General features: G+C 38.0%; 1 protein-coding gene across 2 annotated transcripts in view; it reads left to right on the top strand.

Annotated features, from left to right (window-relative positions):
* Positions 1-4,714, top strand: part of RAB6A (RAB6A, member RAS oncogene family) — an 85,523-nt gene extending 80,809 nt beyond the window's left edge. Inside the window, exons 7-8 of one of the 2 annotated variants that reach the window (XM_043481075.1) lie at positions 1,338-1,404; positions 2,433-4,714. In XM_043481075.1, coding sequence (XP_043337010.1) covers positions 1,338-1,404; positions 2,433-2,497 — 132 coding nt within the window. In that variant the 3' untranslated portion in view covers positions 2,498-4,714. The remainder of the gene's footprint in view (positions 1-1,337; positions 1,405-2,432) is intronic. The other variant, XM_043481074.1, reaches the window with a different exon arrangement.
* The last annotated feature ends 12,495 nt before the right edge of the window (positions 4,715-17,209 follow it).

The following is a 17,209-nucleotide window of genomic DNA, read 5'->3' as shown; positions in this document are numbered from 1 at the left end:
AGTTTATACAATTATGCATGATCTTTGGTCATGCACAATTTCTTAAGTAGCAGAAATGATGTTAAGGTAAGCATTCTGCAGTTTTAAGTCTAATAACTGATTTTGGTTGAATACTGAGGCTAATGCCTAACTTTGCACATCTTTAAAATGCTACTAAGTGTTATAGAACCAAGACAATTATACTTCTATTCATATCTTCCTTAATCCTACCCCATCCAGCTGTTGCCTACAAATAAAGATTTGTTCCTTTTCTATACTTCTTTCCCTAAACAGATTATTTATAGTTCCATTCTTTCATCTCTGGCCTTCTTTCTGTTACTTCTCATTTTAATACAGCAACTTTTATGGAATGCTTGAAGTCTGAGTGCTTTCCATGGTTTTCAACTGAGTGAAATCTTTAAATCCCAACTCAGATGTCATTGCCTAAGAATTCTTCTCAACCCCTTGAACTGGGCCTTCTTACAGCTGTGTTCGCGTATCATTTTCTACTTCCTTAGTTTATAGCACTCATAACATTGTATCACAAGGAATGGTTTGAGTCTATATCCTTTGCCAAATTGTGAGCTCCTTACATCTAAAAACCACATCTTACTCATTTCTGTGTCTCTGGAGAACTTTATAGACAGTGCCTCAAGTAAGTAAGTACTTACTTATGTAGTACAAGGTAGTTACATCATATGTGCATTTTAATTTATAGGAATTTTGCACTGAATGCCTAACAGAAAAGAGAAATGATTGAAATAACGTGGCAGTTTCACCTGCCATTCTACCCAGTAAGTAGATAGCTAGGTTAGGGCACAAAGTAAAAGGTATAAATCTTTTGTTCCTTCAGTCAGTTTCTGTTCCCACATGCCTCTCAAAGTGAACATTTCACCCAACTTGAATGTGGTGTGGTGGTTTCTAAGATAGTGACTTCCAACTAGACTGACCTTCTCATACTGTACACTAACTTTAGAACCTAACTCATTATAAATAAGATAGGAATGCCACTGTACAGTTTAACTGAATTAATATTCTGTCCTTAATCTGAATTCCTACAGTAGTTTGTCTGTGTGACTCAAATGTTTTTACTGCTTAGTTCTTAGCTCTTTGTTCATGTCTAATCTCACTTGTTGGAAAGCAAGGATCATATCTTTATTCTTCTTTGTGTTTGGCATATTGGTTTTCATATAGCATTCGTTTATAGAATAAATAGACATTTTAATGTGTTTTAATTGTGCTAAGGTCTAAGGAATAACCCAGAAGCCAAGTCCTTTAACTCAGCCATCCAGTGGTCTTTACCTGATGTCATTTGCTGAATTTTCCCTCCCAATTATCATGTCTTTTTCTCCCCATAGCTCTTCCGACGTGTTGCAGCAGCTCTACCTGGAATGGAAAGCACACAGGACAGAAGCAGAGAAGACAGTATCCTTTTTGTTTCACAAGAAAAGTTTGTTGTTAACATAGGCCTTTAAAGCCCAACTTGGTTGACTTAGGAATATTATGCCATTGCCTTTTAGAACTAAGTATTGATGGTTTAGGAGTAAAAAAGCTCTGAGTTTTTCTATAGCAAATGCAATCTGGTTATCCAAGTGCACTCTTTGCAGCCTGCTGCTCACTTCAGTTAATCAGTGACAGGGTTTGTGTTTGTTTGCTTGCTTGATTTGTTTGTTTTGCCTGCTTGGTTTTTAATGAGCAGGAAACTCTTAGCATCCCACCCTGCTGCTTCTTAATTTTGACTCCTCTTGACTCTGGACTTTTTCACCACAGTTTATATCTTACTTTCTTCCCCTGTGTTTTCTGACATTTGAGCTTTCTACTTGGAATAGGCAGGAGATAACTCAGTCTGGAGCTTTATCACGGCCTCTGCTTTCAGAAATGGGGACAGAACAAAGCACATGTAAATTATTTATTTAAAAGAGTTTTTATATTTTCCTTATTTGTCACATATTTATCTTATAGTGTTTTTCTATATGCAGACATTTTTATTAAAAGCCGTGGAATTCATAGCACTTTATATTCAGCTCTTCCCACTTCTAAATGTTATGTGTTTTCTAAGCCTTTATTAATAGTATGATGTATTGAGTTGAAGCTCAGTTGTTTATTAAATTCTGTCCCTATTGTTGGAACTTTCTTGTAGGCTGTTTTCAGGTTTTTGTTACAGATAATTCCTTAAGGAACGTCATCTTTGTATGCTTTCTTATTTCTGTAGAATAATTACCTTAGGATACATTCCGATGAATAGGAATTAACGTTGTTCGGAACCTTGCTGCATATAAGAGATACAAGCACATTTATTTCATATGAGTACCTCATGTGGTGGACTAGCTATATAGGAAATAATGGATGAGTAGGCTCTGAAGCCAAATAGGAATGGGAGAATCGTTGGTGTCCAATAGAATTGGAATTGGAATTGTACTTCTCCATTTATGGTTCCTTAACTTTTGTTTCAGTGATTGACATAAAACTGGAAAAGCCTCAGGAGCAGCCAGTCAGCGAAGGAGGCTGTTCCTGCTAATCCCCCATGGCATCTTCAGCTTTCCTCCAGAAGCTCACTGCTTTGGCCCCCTTACTCTTTCATTGACTGCAGTGTGAATATTGGCTTGAACCTTTTCCCTTCAGTAATAACGTATTGCAATTCATCATTGCTGCCTGTATCGTGGAGATGATCTATTAGCTTCACAAGCACAAAAAAGTCAGTGTCTTCATTATTTATATTTTACAAAAAGCCAAATGATTCCAGCATATTCCAGTGATAACTTTAAAAATTAGATACATTTTCTTAACATTGTTTTTCATTTTTAATGTTATGAGAATGTACTTCAAAATGATGGAGCTCTCAACAGTATGTGGCTTGGTTACAGCACAGTTGTTCATAGGAGCACTTGCCTTTGCCGACTTACTTGATCTCTCCCTGCAGTACCCACTTCTCCTTTACCCCATCTCCTACTCCTGCCACCCTCCCCCAAAACTAACAAGAGGAGGCAAAGCCAGACCAAGCCCGCTGGAATTACCTTGTATTTTAGCGATACCACTTGCTCTAGGCCTTGAGCCAAGATATCCAAAACTATTCTTGAGCACTGATATAAATTACTTAGACCTTAATTGAGGTAAAAACTCAGCTATCATGGAAGGCAGTGCTGGAATAAGGAAAGGGTTTCTGATGTGTCTTCAGAATGAGTCCTAATGACCATACTAAGTACTTACAAGTAAATGAACATAAAATATGTTTCTGACCAAAACAAATGATCCTTTCACATGTCAGACTCTGGGAGAGAAAAGTAAAAGTGCTTCAGAACAAGTTTTAAATATTTAATTCTTCTAAGAGCTAATTCTCCCAAGATTTTAAAATTATCAAAATAGAGTTCTGATTGAAAAAGACTTTTTTAAGCAATAGATTTCTCTTGAGTTTCTTTATTTCTTCCTTTGTTTCTTTTTAAAAAAATGCTATGCAGGCAAGTCACTGGAGAAAACAAATTCCTTTAAGAAGAACCAGTGCAAGAATTTAAATTTGGCATCTTGATCAAAACTACTATAACAAGTGGAAACAATGATATCTAACACTTACCAACTGTAGAATCTTCAGCAGAATAGCAAATACTTTGCCCAGGACATTTGAGATCAAATTTAAGATGGAATGTTTTCTTATAAGCCCTTCAAGGCAGATCTGAACAAGCATACATAGAAGAGGGAAAAGAGAGAATGAAAATAAAACTTAACATTATGCAGATTTATGCCTTATTTTTCAGCATTTTTTTTTTTTATGTTGGTTCTCTCAACTTGGTTTTGCTTTTTATTAGATCTGTATAGTTTGGTTAATTAGTGATTCAGTTTTATATTTAAGCTACAATTAATCTTCTTTCTTTGGTGATATTTATTTCTTTGCCTTTTTAACTACTTTCAGTTTTTAGATGTTTTATTCAGTCTTTAGAGCTTCATCACAATGGCAATATGTATTTCCCTTAAAACACTGCAAACAAATATACTAGGAGTGCACCATTTTAATCTTTACTAGTTATTGTGAGATTGCTGTGTAAGTTAATAAACACATTTGTAAATACATTGTTTGCAGGAAGTAAATTTCTGAGTTACAGCTCAGGAAAAGCCTGCTGAATTTATGTTGTAAGCATTACTTAACACAGTATAAGGATGAAAAGACAGCAAAAATATCTTCATACTTCCTCATCCCCTCATTGCAACAAAGCCCTTAACTGGGAGAACCTTATTCCCCTCTCTTTCCTCTTCCTCCTCCACTTCCCACTTTCTGTATCACCTTATAATATTCAGAGAGCACTTGGATTATGGGTCTGAATAGAGAAATGCTTTCAGATAATCATTAGCCCACATACCCCAGTAACTTGTACTCGAAGATGGGATGGAGTTGTAAAGTGCTTTTATAATACAATATTATTGTTAAAGGCAAGGGTTGACTCTTTTGTTTTATTTTGACATGGCATGTCCTGAAATAAATATCAATTCAATATGGCAGATGGGTCGGTCATATTCTTTATTTGGAAGAAGTTGTGATTTCTGGTATGGGATGATTGTCTTCCTACACTGTAGCATTTGATGTATCTTTAAGGCAGTAACCAGTTAATGCTGCATTTAATATTGGTCTTTTTATTTGGCTTGGGGTTCTTCAACAGAAGCAGTGAAGTGTGTTCATAGTGCAGATTTTCTGTTTAATAAAGTTTTGCTGCCAAAAAAATGTATAAATAAACACAAAAGAAAACAATTATTGACTTGGTTTCCCATTCCTGCCAAAGTAATGAATTACCATGTGTTACTTACTTCCTCCCAAGGACTATAAAGAGACAAAACTGAGAAACCTCAGGGGAGTCAGAAGACTCTTTTCAGTTGTTAAGGGTGAGGGAAAGTGGCTGCAACTTGAAAGATAGGGTCACTGGTGGAGGCAATAATAAGATGTCTTAAGGAAAGTTCTGCTTATGCCACTTCACTCTTAACTCCACCTTTGCCTTGAGACAGGAGTGACAAACTACCCTTCCACCAAATCCAGCCTGCAACCTGTTTTTAAATTAAATTTTGTTAGACCTCAGCCATACTCACTTACGAAGATTGGGTTGAGTAGTTGTAACCGACTTTATGGCCCCAAAAGCCAAAAATATTATCTTTTAAAGAAAAAAGGGCTGATCCCTGCCTTAGGGCAAACCGCAACTAGCCCCATTACTATAGAAATGGAGGCCACAACCTAGATTACAGATGCAGATATCCACAGGGGTGAAGTTAGGGCAGAATAGAATCTGAGAGGGAGTTCCTGGTGATCTAGTGGTTAAGATTCTGGGCTTTCCCTGTCATGGCCCAGGTTAGTCACTGATCAGGAAACAGCATCCCGCAAGCATTTGCGGCATGGCAAAAAAAAAAAGTTCCTTGAGTAGTGAGAATGAAACTAGGTGGGAAATAATTTATCACCTTAGGCCTTTCACTCACTCACTATCCTTTGAAAACATCAGTTAGTGGTCTGTAATCTAGGGAGACTGCCTCCTGCAAGAGTTGCTTCTTCCTAGACTGGATTTAAAGGTTTGGTTTGGTTTGGTGGGATGAAACTGAGTGGAAACAGTTACATGTGGTCTTGTGGCTCCTAGAAAGCTTTGCCGAGGTTTGTCCCTTCCTTACCTTAATACTTACTTGACATTCTGGTCTTTGGCTCTTGGCCAGTATACCTTCCCAGAGTTACAGCCCAAACCCTAGGAGAATTTGGACTCATATAGAGTAGTTGGATATCTGAAAACTGCCTCAAAAGAAAAAGTGAATACTATTTGAAGCAGAAATACTTGAAAAGACAACCAATAATTTAAATATGGTATGATAAATATTAAAGAAATAAGATAATGATAATATGTGGAGCAAGAGTGAAAAATAACCAAAAATACAACTATTAAATGAAAAATATAATAGCTGAAATAAACACAGGTAAGTAGTAGATTGGATTGCATTGATTGAATTAGCAAATTAAATTGAGGAACTCTTTCATTAGACAGCAAAGAAATAGAAAAGTAAAGATTAGGAATAGAATAATATACATAGCAACATTCAGAAATTCCAGGAAGATAAAAACCAAGAAGAATTATAAAGTACTTAAAACAAAGAACTTTGAAGATAATATTTGTGTAGGCATCTGTGTATCTTCTGAAAGCAGTTTCTGAAATGGTATATCTGCCTCTAGTATTCATATTCATATATTTCATTATCCTTTCCCCTAAAATATAGTCTGCACCTGGTGACTTGCATCTAAGGAATAGAATACAGCAAGGGTTGCATCATCACTTTGAAGGTTAGATTATGAAAGATTGTGGCATTTTTCTAGTCCGTACAGTCTGACTCTTCATTTGCTTCTATGCAGCAATTTGAGCTGCCTGTGGAGAGTCCCAGCAATGAGTTGAGGGCAGCCTTCAGTCAATGAGGAACTGAGGTTCTTAATTAGGCAGCCTGAAACTGAACAAAAAGTAAACTACAGATTGAGAAAATATTTGTAGATTGCATGCTTGATAGAGGACCAGTATTCAAAATACATGAAGAACTCTCATAAGTTGATAGGGGAAAAAACCATGAAAAATGTTTGACATCATTAGTCATTTGAGAAATGCAAATTAAAACCACAGTGAAATACATACATATCAGAAAGGCTAAAATTAAAAAGATTGGTCATACCAGGTGTAGGTGAAGATGAGCAACTGGAATTCTCATACTCAGCTATCTGAGATTTTGGAAAAAAAATTTATATAAAGTGGCTGTTCCACACCTAAGTACTTACCCACAGGAAATGAAAGCTTATTTCTATGCAAAGACTTGAACACAAATGTTCATAGCAGTTTTGCTTGTATTAGGCAAGAACTAGAAATAACCCAAATGTCCATCAAAAAGTGGCTATGTGAACAAATCATGACACATACTATGGAATCATATACAATAAAGCAGAAGGGGCTGTTGATACCCACAACAAAGATGAATCTCTGAAAATTATCCTTAGGAAAAATTATTCAAAAAGAAAAGTATGTATGTTTTCATTTATATAAAATTCTAGTAAATGCAAACTAAACAATCCATTTCTCCCTTTCCTCATTCCCTAGTAACCTCTGTTCTGCTATCTGTGTATTTGCCTATTCTGGGTACCATATATAAGTGGAATCACAGCATTTGTCCTTTTGTGTCTGGCTTCCTTCACTTAGCATGATGTTTTCAGTGTTCGTTCATGTTGTAATGTGTATCAGGTTTGCTTCCTTTTTGTGGCTGACTAATATTCCATTGTATGTACATACAATATTTTGTTTACCCATTCATCCACTACTGATGGACACTTGTGTTGTTTCTATCTTTTGGCTATTTTAAATAATGCTGCTGTGAATGTTAGTGTACCAGTCTCTGAGTCTCTCTTTTCACTTCTTTTTAGTATATAACCTAGGAATGGAATTGCTGGATCATGTGATAATTCTGTATTTAACTTTTTTGAAGAAATGCTAAACTACTTTTCACAACATCAACACAATTTTTTATTCTCAAGCAGTGCATGAGGGTTCCAATTTCTTCACATCCTCAACACTTTATGTTCTGATTTTTTAAATGATAGCCATCCTAATAGGCATGTTTTGGTATCTGTCTCATTGTGGTTTTGATTTACCTTTCTTTAATGACTGACAGTGTTGAACATCTTGCTTACTTGCCATTTGTATACATTCTAACTTCCCTGCAGGCTGTTTTACTGAGAGATTTTGGAGGTATGTCTATTGAAGTCCTTTAACCATTTTCAAATTGGGTGGCTTATTAATATTTTTTGTTGCTATTGAGTTAGGAATTCTTCATATAGTCTAGATATTAATTTGATATATGGATTTACAAGTATTTCCTCCCATTCTATGGGTTTTCTTTTCATTCTCAAATACGGTCCTCTGATGCACAAGTTTTAAATTTTAATCAAGTCCAATTATCTTTTTCCTTTTTTGCTTATGTTTTCGGTGTCATATTGGAAAAATCCTTGCCAAATCCAATATCATGAAGATTATTTCCTGTGTTTTGTTCTAACAGTTTTATAGTTTAGCTCGTAAAGCTTAGATCATTGATCAATTTGAGTTACTTTTGTAAATGGCATAACATAAGGGTCCAGCTTCATTCTTTTTTGCATGTAAATAGTTTTCATAGCAACATTTGTTGAAGACTGTCCTCTTATTGAATGGTCTTCACACTCTTGTTGAAAAGTGACCATATATGTGAGGGTTTATTTCTGTATTACCTGTTACGTGTCTGTCCTTATGCATTACCACACTGTTTTCATTTCTGTAGCTTTGTGGTATACTTGGAAGTCTGAAAGTGTGAGTCTTGTTCTTTGTTCTTATCACTTTGGGTAATTTGTCATCTTAAGTCTTCCAGTCCATGAACACAGGATGTCTTTTCTATATTAGTCTATTCAGGCTGCTATAACAAAATACCACAGACTGGGCAGTTTATAAACAACAGAAAATTTACTGCTTATGGTTCTGGAGACTGAGAAGTCCAAAATTAAAGCACCAGTGTGATCACTTGGCGAGGTGCTAGTTCATTGCCAGCACCTTTTTGCAATGAACTCACAGGATGAAAGGTGTGAGGGATCTCTCTGGAATCCCTTTTATAAGTAGTCCTGTTACTGAAGGTTCCACCTTCATGACTTAAGCATGTACCAAAGCCCTACTTACTACTATCATCATCTTTTGGAGGATTTAATGTATAAAATTTTGGAGAGACACAAACTTTCAGACCATAGCATTCTGCCCCTGGCCACCCAAAGTTCATATCCTTCTCACATGAAAAATACATTCATTCCATCCCAGTAACCCCAAAATCTACCTGTTCAAATATTGACTAAAGCCTAAATCTGTGAAATTGTTAGTCACTCAGTCCTGTTCGACTCTTTGCGACCCCATGGACTGTAGCCCGCCAGGCTCCTCTGTCCATGGAATTCTCCAGGCAAGAATACTGGAGTGGGTACCCACTCCCTTCTCCAGGGGATCTTCCTGATCCAGGAATTGAACCTGGGTCTCCTGTATTACAGGCAGATTCTTTATCATCTAAGCCACCAGTCTCATCCAAATTAGAAATGGGTGTTAACCTAAAACGCAGACTGCCAGTTACTTCCCCGGGAGGTGGGGGGAAGGCTTTATTCAAAATCAGCAGAGAATTGCAGTTTGGGATCTGCAATTGTGGCAAGTCCCTGCAAGGCACGGGAAGGAGAATGCTTTTTAGTGGGGAAAAGAAGTTAGGAGGACTATGAGAAAGTTCATGGCTTTTCATTGGCCGATTCCTGGCCAAGGTAAAGACTATCATTGCAGGGTCTGAGAGCTCCCTCTTCTGGTCTCCTGACTCTGATGCTTCTGTTTATTAATTTTTTTTACATGGGTGAGATTCAGTGTTGATTCAACTTATGAACCCATTAAGTCAAACAAGTTATGTGCTTCCAAATTACAGTGGTGGGACAGGCATAGGATAGACATTCCTACTTCAAAAAGGAGAAATAAAGGAATTCCCTTGCAGTCCAGTGATTAGGACTTCACGCATTCACTGCTGAGGGCCCCAGGTCAATTCCTGATCAGGAAACTAAGATCCCACAAGCCATGTGGCATGGCCAAACAAAAGCAGAAAAGGGTAGCAAGTCCTAAGCAAGTCCAAAACCTTCAGGTACACTGGGGCAGGGACCTGCACTTTGGACTAACTGGAATAGCCCCACCCCAGCTCTCGTGGGTTGGAATCCTGTGCTTGTGGCTCTGGAAGTAGAATCTCACACTCTTAAACTGGCTCTCCAGTTTGAGGGTTTGAGGGCAGTCCCACCCCCACAACTGTGCTGGGCTTTGCCGTCATAGGAGCTCTCTGCTGTACCCTAAAGTGGTTCTCTGAGGGGGTTGCATACCAGAGGCCCAGAAGGGTCCATTCTTTGGAGTCTGGGTGGACATAGCTACACCTAGTACTGTGGACACTGCCAAGATTTACCACCTGTGCTCTCTGAAAGAGCTGCCACCATGGCCTGCACTACCCCGAAGGCAGGGGAGGGGCTAGATGCCAGAATTTGGAGGATCAGAGCCTGCAATGTGAAAGGGTACTTGGCAGCAGAAGCCCCTCCTTTGAAATTAATCTGCCCTATATCCCCTTTCAGTTTGGGACTGTGATGGCATGCCTTCGGGGTCATTCTTCTATTGCCTTGGACAATAGGTCCTGTCTTTAGATGATCAACCAATCTCCCCATTGTCTAGAATAGCTCCTCTCTTCTGTTGAAATGGTAGCTTCATATAAATCTTACCAAATCCTGCCACACCCTTTGTATTCTCTCTTAAATGAACTTTCTTATTCAATATGAATAGGCCGAGAATTTTTCAAATTTCAAGTTCCTGTTTCCCCTTTGATTAAGAATTTCACCTTTTTATTATTTTCATTTTCATCTCATTTCAGTGCACCACATGGCATCAGGTATCTTAGTTCTACTCACAGGGATCAAATCTGCACTCCCTTCAGTGGAAACACAGAATCTTAACCACTGGACTGCCAGGGAAGTCCTAAGAATTCCACCTTTTAATCATTTCTCTCTTCTCACATGTTAAAAAAGAAACAACAAACCCAAAATGGAGTCACTTGCACTAAGCCACATGTCAACAGGACTTAATACCTAACCTAATTGCAGTTTCAGCTGCTTCTTGGAATGTGGCCTTTAACCACTTGACCTGGAATTACCTGGTCAGCACTAGAGAGATAACCCACCCAATAGATCCCATTTGTCCCCTCTAGGAAGGTCAATCTGTTCTTTACTAGAAACTTTTTTTCCCCCACCCCCTGTTGCCTATAAAAGCCTTCTGTTTTGTACAGGTCCTCAGGTTTTCCTTTCTGTCCCCTAGATGGGTTATTATTAATGGGTCATTGAATAAAGCCAATTAGAGCTTCAGATTTACTCGGTTGAATTTTGTTTTTTAATCAGATTTGCTGGTAGCAGTTGAACTGAAGGATACTTCCGATGGCGTTGGGGACGACGAGAAACACAGGCAAATCCATGAACCCTTTTGAGTTCCTTGTCTTTCTCACCATTTCCAAATATGGTGGGCAAGTTCCTCTCATTTCTGAACTCTGCTATCTTTGCATGGAGCTCCCAATCTAATTGGCTTTCCACCATTCCCTATTTTGAGTGGAAAACCCCATCATTTGATTCTATCCCCAGATTCTACATCAGGGACTATTGGTGGTTACTGACCACAGTTCAACTGGGTCTGACTTAAAAACCAGACTGGGTCCATTGTGTTTTGTGTAGGTAAAGGCTATTGCTAATGGAAATCTTGGGAGCAGCCATAAAATTGTTGGGCATGGGTTGAGCATTTAAAAGCTGATAGAGCACTTGCCACCAACACAAAGACTCCTTTGTTAGGATAAGCTGGTCACGGAACAGGTTACATTGACAACAGGTCACCTGCCAACCTTAAAATTTCCATGCAAAAATATACTGTAAAACATCACACAATTCCCAACTCAGCTGCACGTCCTTTTTTTAAAATTAGTTTTTATTGATATATAACTGTTTTACAATGTTGTGTTTCTGCTATACAACAAACTGTATCAGTTATACATGTATTCACTCTTTTGCATTTTTATTTTTTAATGTTTTTGTTTTTTAAAATATTTATTTTTAAAATTTATTTTGGCTGCACTGGGTCTTGGTTGCAACACACAGGACCTTCAATCTTCATTGCAGCATGCGTGATCTTCTAGTTGCAGTATGCAAGCTCTTATTTGCAGCAGGTGGGATCTAGTTCCCTGACCAGGGATCAAACCCCCACCCCTTGCATTGGGAGCATGGAATGTTAGCCACTGGATCACCAGAGAGGTCCCTATCCACTCTTTTTTTAGATTCTATTCCCATAGAGGTAGGGCTTCCCATAGAGGTAATTACAGAGTACTTTAGTAGAGTTCCCTGTGCTATATGATAGGTTCTTCCTAGTCATCTGTTTTATATATAGTAGTGTGCATACGTCAATCCCAGTCTCCCAGTTTGTCCTTGCACATGCCTTTTATTATTTATTTTAAATTTATTTTTGACTGTGCTGGATCTTTACTGCTGCACGCAGACTTTCTCTAGTTGCTGTGAGCAGGGGCTACTCTCTAGTTGCGGTGCATGGGCTTCTCATTTTTCTCTTGTTGCAGAGCACAGGCTCTAGGGTGCAAGGGCTTCAGTAATTGTGGCACTTGGGCTCAGTAGTTGCAGCTCTCAGGTTCTAGAGTGAAGGCTCAGTAATTGCAGCTCAGCTCTCGGGTTCTAGTTCTAGCCCTACTTGTGAGGGCTCTAGTAGTTGCAGCACTCTGACCTCTGAGGGGTCAGCCCTGAGGCATGTGGAATCTTCCCAGACCAGGGGTCAAACCCATATTTGCCACTTTATAATAAGAATTGCCTTTTCTCCTGTTTCCGGTAACACATTCTTTATTTCCATCTGAGACTTCATTAGAATGGTTTTTTCCATCTGTATTTCTACCAATATTCTGGTCGCTACCACTTAAATATTCCTGAAAAAGAGAGGCTTTCTTTAAGCTCTCCTCCTTCTGAGCCCTCTAAGTCCATTCTTGACAGTATAGGCTTTTTTTCTAGAATATACTTCCAAATTCTTCCAACCTCTGCTTATACCCACTTTCAAAGCCCTTTTCTGTATTTCTAGGTATTTGTTATAGCAGCAATTCCACACCTTGGTGTTAATTTTTCTCTCTTAGTTCATTTAGGCCACTATAAAAAGATACTACAGATTGGGTAGCTTAAAAACAGCAGGAATTTATTGCTCACAGTTCTGGAGACTAAAAGTCTGATGAGATCAGGGTGCCAGCATAGTTGGTTGGATGAGGGCCCTCTTTTGTGTCACTGACTTCTTGTAGTATCCTCACAGGGCAGAAGGGGCCAGAGATCTCTGTGGAGCATCTTTTATAAAGGCACTAATGCCGTTCATATAAGGGTTCTGCCCTCATGATTAAAACACTTCCCAAAGCCCCATCTACTAATACCATAACCTTTGGGGTGTTAGGATTTTTTTAATTAAAAAAATTTATAGTTTTTAAAAAACACTGACATATAGTTGATTTATAATGTTGTATTAGTTTCTGGTGGGACTTTAATACATGAATTTTGGGATACAGAAACATTCAGACCATAGAACTTTGCATTTGTTTATGTGTTAACTCTTTTCAGCAGTGTCTTAGTTTTCAGCATACAAGTCTTTCACCTCCTGGGTTAGGTTTACTCCTAAATATTTTATTCTTTTAATTAATTAAAAATTTGTTTTTGCTATATTGCATCTATATTGCTGTGCACAGGCTTTCTCCAGTTGTGGCAAGTGAGGGCTACTCTTTATTGTGGTGCATAGGCATCTCACTGTGGTGACTTCTCTTATTGCAGAGCATGGGCCTTAGGGTGTGTGGGCCTCAGTAGTTGCAGCACACAGGCTCTAGAGTGCAGGCTTACTAAGTAGGCTTAGTTGCCCTATGGCATGTGCAATCTTCCTGAACCAGGGATTGAACCCATGTCTCCTGCATTGGCAGGTGGATTTTTAACCACTGGACTGCCACGGAAGTCCAGTGTTGTGTTCTTTTTGATACTATTTTTTACCCTTACTTCTCTTTTCAGATTGTTTAGTACTAGTGAATAAAATGCAACTGATTTTTGTGTTGACTTTGTATCCTGAAACTTTGCTAAATTGGTTTATTAACAATATTTTGTGGAATATATAGCATATTCTACATTTAAGATCATGTCATCTGTGAACAAGATGATTTTACTTTCTTTCCAATTTGGATGCCTTTTATTTCTTTTTCTTGCCTAATTGCTTTGGCTAAAACTTTCAGTAGAAGTGACAAAAGTAGGCATGCTCTCGTTTCTGATCTTAGGGGAAAGTCTTTCAGTCTTTCACCACCAAATATAATATTTGCTGTGGGTAGTATATGTAGTATTTATCATGTTAAGGAATTCTGATTCCTAGTCTCTTGGGTGTTTTTATCATGAAAAGGTATTAAATTGTAGGCTTTTTCAGCATCAGTTGAGATGATTATGGGTTTTTTCCCCTTTATTTAATTAATAATGCTGTTGCTGCTTAGTTGCTCAGTCATGTCTCTTTGTGACCCCATCAACTATAGCCCTGCTGGCTCCTCTGTTCATGGGATTTTTCAGGCAAGAATACTGGAGTGGGTTGCCATTTCCTTCTCCACAGGATCTTTCCAACCCAGGGATTGAACCTGCATCTCCTGTGTTTCCTGCATTGCAGGCAGATTCTTTACCCACTGAGCCACTGTGGAAGCCCTTATTTTATTAATGTGGTGTATTACATGGATGAACTTTCATATGTTGAAAGTTCCTGGCACTACAGGAATAAATCGCACTTGATCGTTGTGTACATTCCTTTTAATACACTGCTGAATTGTTTGCTAGTAATTTTCTGAGGATTTTTATAAGAATATTCATAAAGAATATTGGCCTGAAGGTTTCTTGTACTGTCTTTGTCAGGCTTTGATATCATGTAATACCACCCTCATGGAATGTTAGGAAATGTTTCCTCTTCATTTTATGGGGAAGAGTTTAAGAAGTGCTAGTGTTAATTCTTCTTCAAATATTTGGTAGCATTCATCACCCAAGTCATCTAGTCCTGAACTTCTCTTTATTGGGAGGTTTTTGATTACTGATTCAATCTCCTTACTATAGATCTATTCAGATTTCTTATTTCTTTATGACGCAATTTGGGTAGGTTGTGTGGAATTTTCCACTTCCTCTTTGTCATCTAACTGGTTGGCATACATATTGTTCATATTCTTATAGTCCTTTCTATTTCTATATAACCAGTAGTGATGTCTCTACTATTATTTTCTGATTTTAGTAATTTTAGTCTTCTCTTTTTTCCTCCCTTAGCTAAAGTTTATCAATTTTGTTGATCTTTTCAAAGACTAACTTTTGGTTTCACTGAATTTCTCTATTTCTTTTATCTCTGCTTTAATTTTTATTATTTTCTTCCTTCTCCCAGTTTTGGGTTTAGTTTGCTCTTTTTCTGATTCCTTATGGTGTCTAGTTAGGTTACTGAGGTCTTTCTTCTTATTTAATGTATGCATTTATAGGTGTAAATCTCTCTCATAGAACTGCTATCATCTTCCTGATGTATTGACTCTTTTGCTATCATCTTCCTGATGTATTGACTCTTTATGAAATGCCCCTCTTTGTTTCTGATAACTTTAGTCTTATGGTCTGTTTTGTCTAATATTACAATAGCTACTCCAACTTTCTGATACCTACTCTTTGCATGTTATATCTTTCTTTTCAGCCTTGCTGCACAGCCCAGGGATCTCAGTTCCCTGACCAGGGACTGAACTCAGGCCCCAGCAGTGAAAGCACCGCGTCCTCACCACTGGACCGCCAAGGAATTCCCTGGCGTATCTTTTTCTGTCCTTCTACCTTCAACCTATTTGTGTATTTTAGTGTATCTTTTGTACAAAGTTACATAGTTGTGTCTTGCTTGTTTATTCTGATAATCTCTGCCTCTTAATTTATGTTTTTTGCCCACTTAAAATTAATGTAATTATTAGTATGTTTGAATATGAGTCTGCTGTGTTGATGTTTGTTTTCTTTGCTGCATCTATTCTTTAAACTCCTCTATTGGCTTTTTTAGCTTAACCTCTTCATATTATATTTTCATTGGTTGCTCTAGGGATTCTAGTGTGCATATTTGATTTATCAGCATATACTAAAGTTGATATTACACTACTTCAATAAGAAATAGGAAACTTGTCATAGTGTAACTCTGTTTTCCTACTCCCACCCCCATTCCCCTTTTCCTCTGATTTTTTTGATTCACTCATGATTTTGTGTATACTTTTGGATAATTAATTCTTATTGACTAGCATTCCATTCTGTGAATAGAATATACAAATGAATCCACCTATTCTAGAATTTGAGTTTTTTTCCAGTGTTTCTATGACACTTTTGTACCTACTATTTTTAGGTGAATACATGAATACATTTGTTTGAGAGTACCTAGGAGTAGAATTGATGGGTTAAGAGATACGCATATGTTCGGCTTACCTGATCAGTTTCCAAAGCAGCTGTACCAGTTTACACTTATGTGAGATTCCCAGGGGGGGTTCCACATCAGTATTTAATGTTGTCTTTTTCACCTTTAGTCATTTAGTTGGGTATGTAGTGATTATCACATTTTAATTTGAAACTTTAAAAAGTCACTGCGGTGATCAGATAAAACAGTATGTAGGCCAGATGTGATCCTTAGGCCAGCCACCTTCAGATTAAACTGTGTTGTCTGTGAGAATGAATGTTTGTCTTAATATGTGTGTGAATAATTTAATAATTTAATAATTATTTTAAATAATTTAATAATTGTCTAGTGAACAACTGGAAGATTAATTCATGCTGCAATCATTAATGGAGAGATTTTGAAGTAAGGGGAGCCCTAGTGGCTCAGATGGTAAAGAATCCACTGCACCTGGGACATCCATTTGCATCTTGCTCACCCTGTCTGTGGGAGGTTCTCAATAGCCTGGCCCAACTACTACCCCTTCTCATCATGCAACTTGCTGTGCAACATCAGACCATTGCCTGAATTTCTCAGTACTCTCAAATCTAAAATGTTTTTAGGCCTTTGCATGCTGTTTCTTCTATCTGTTGTTTTTCCTTTCTCTGTTTGCAAACTCCCACTCACCCTTCAAGGTTTACCCTAAATTTTCACTTCCTATCTCAAAGCTTTCCCCAGTCTCCTCGGCACAGTTGGACACCTCTTCCTCAGAGCTTCCACTGTACCATGTTCCTATCTTACTTCATGGAATCATTGTTATTTGCTTATGTATCCCTCTTAAGTTCATGTCTGGAAATATAACTGGACACCTGATATTTTTGCCTCCCAGCTCTCACTTATTCATCTACTTCTGGAAACAGTGCCCTAAATTTCCTTTGGGACACTACCCCAGACCTACTCTAAGCTCTGTTGTTTTAGACCATCTTTTCCAGATCACAGTAGATTCAGTGGCTATAAAGATGGAAACGAAGTAAAGTTTAAGTGATAATATTCATGTCCCTGGACCACACAGTTTCTGGGTTCTCAGGTTTGTGGCCCAATATTTTCCCTTGTGTGTGTGTGTGTGTGTTAGTCGCTCAGTCATGTCCAACTCTTTGCGACCCCATGGACTGTAACCTGCCAGGCTCCTCTGTCCATGAAATTCTCCAGGCAAGAATACAGGAGTG

Source organism: Cervus canadensis, chromosome 11 (assembly GCF_019320065.1).
Source record: "Cervus canadensis isolate Bull #8, Minnesota chromosome 11, ASM1932006v1, whole genome shotgun sequence".
Taxonomy (NCBI): Eukaryota; Metazoa; Chordata; class Mammalia; order Artiodactyla; family Cervidae; genus Cervus; species Cervus canadensis.
Note: the sequence above shows the minus strand (reverse complement) of the source record. Positions and strands in the feature narration are given on the sequence as shown.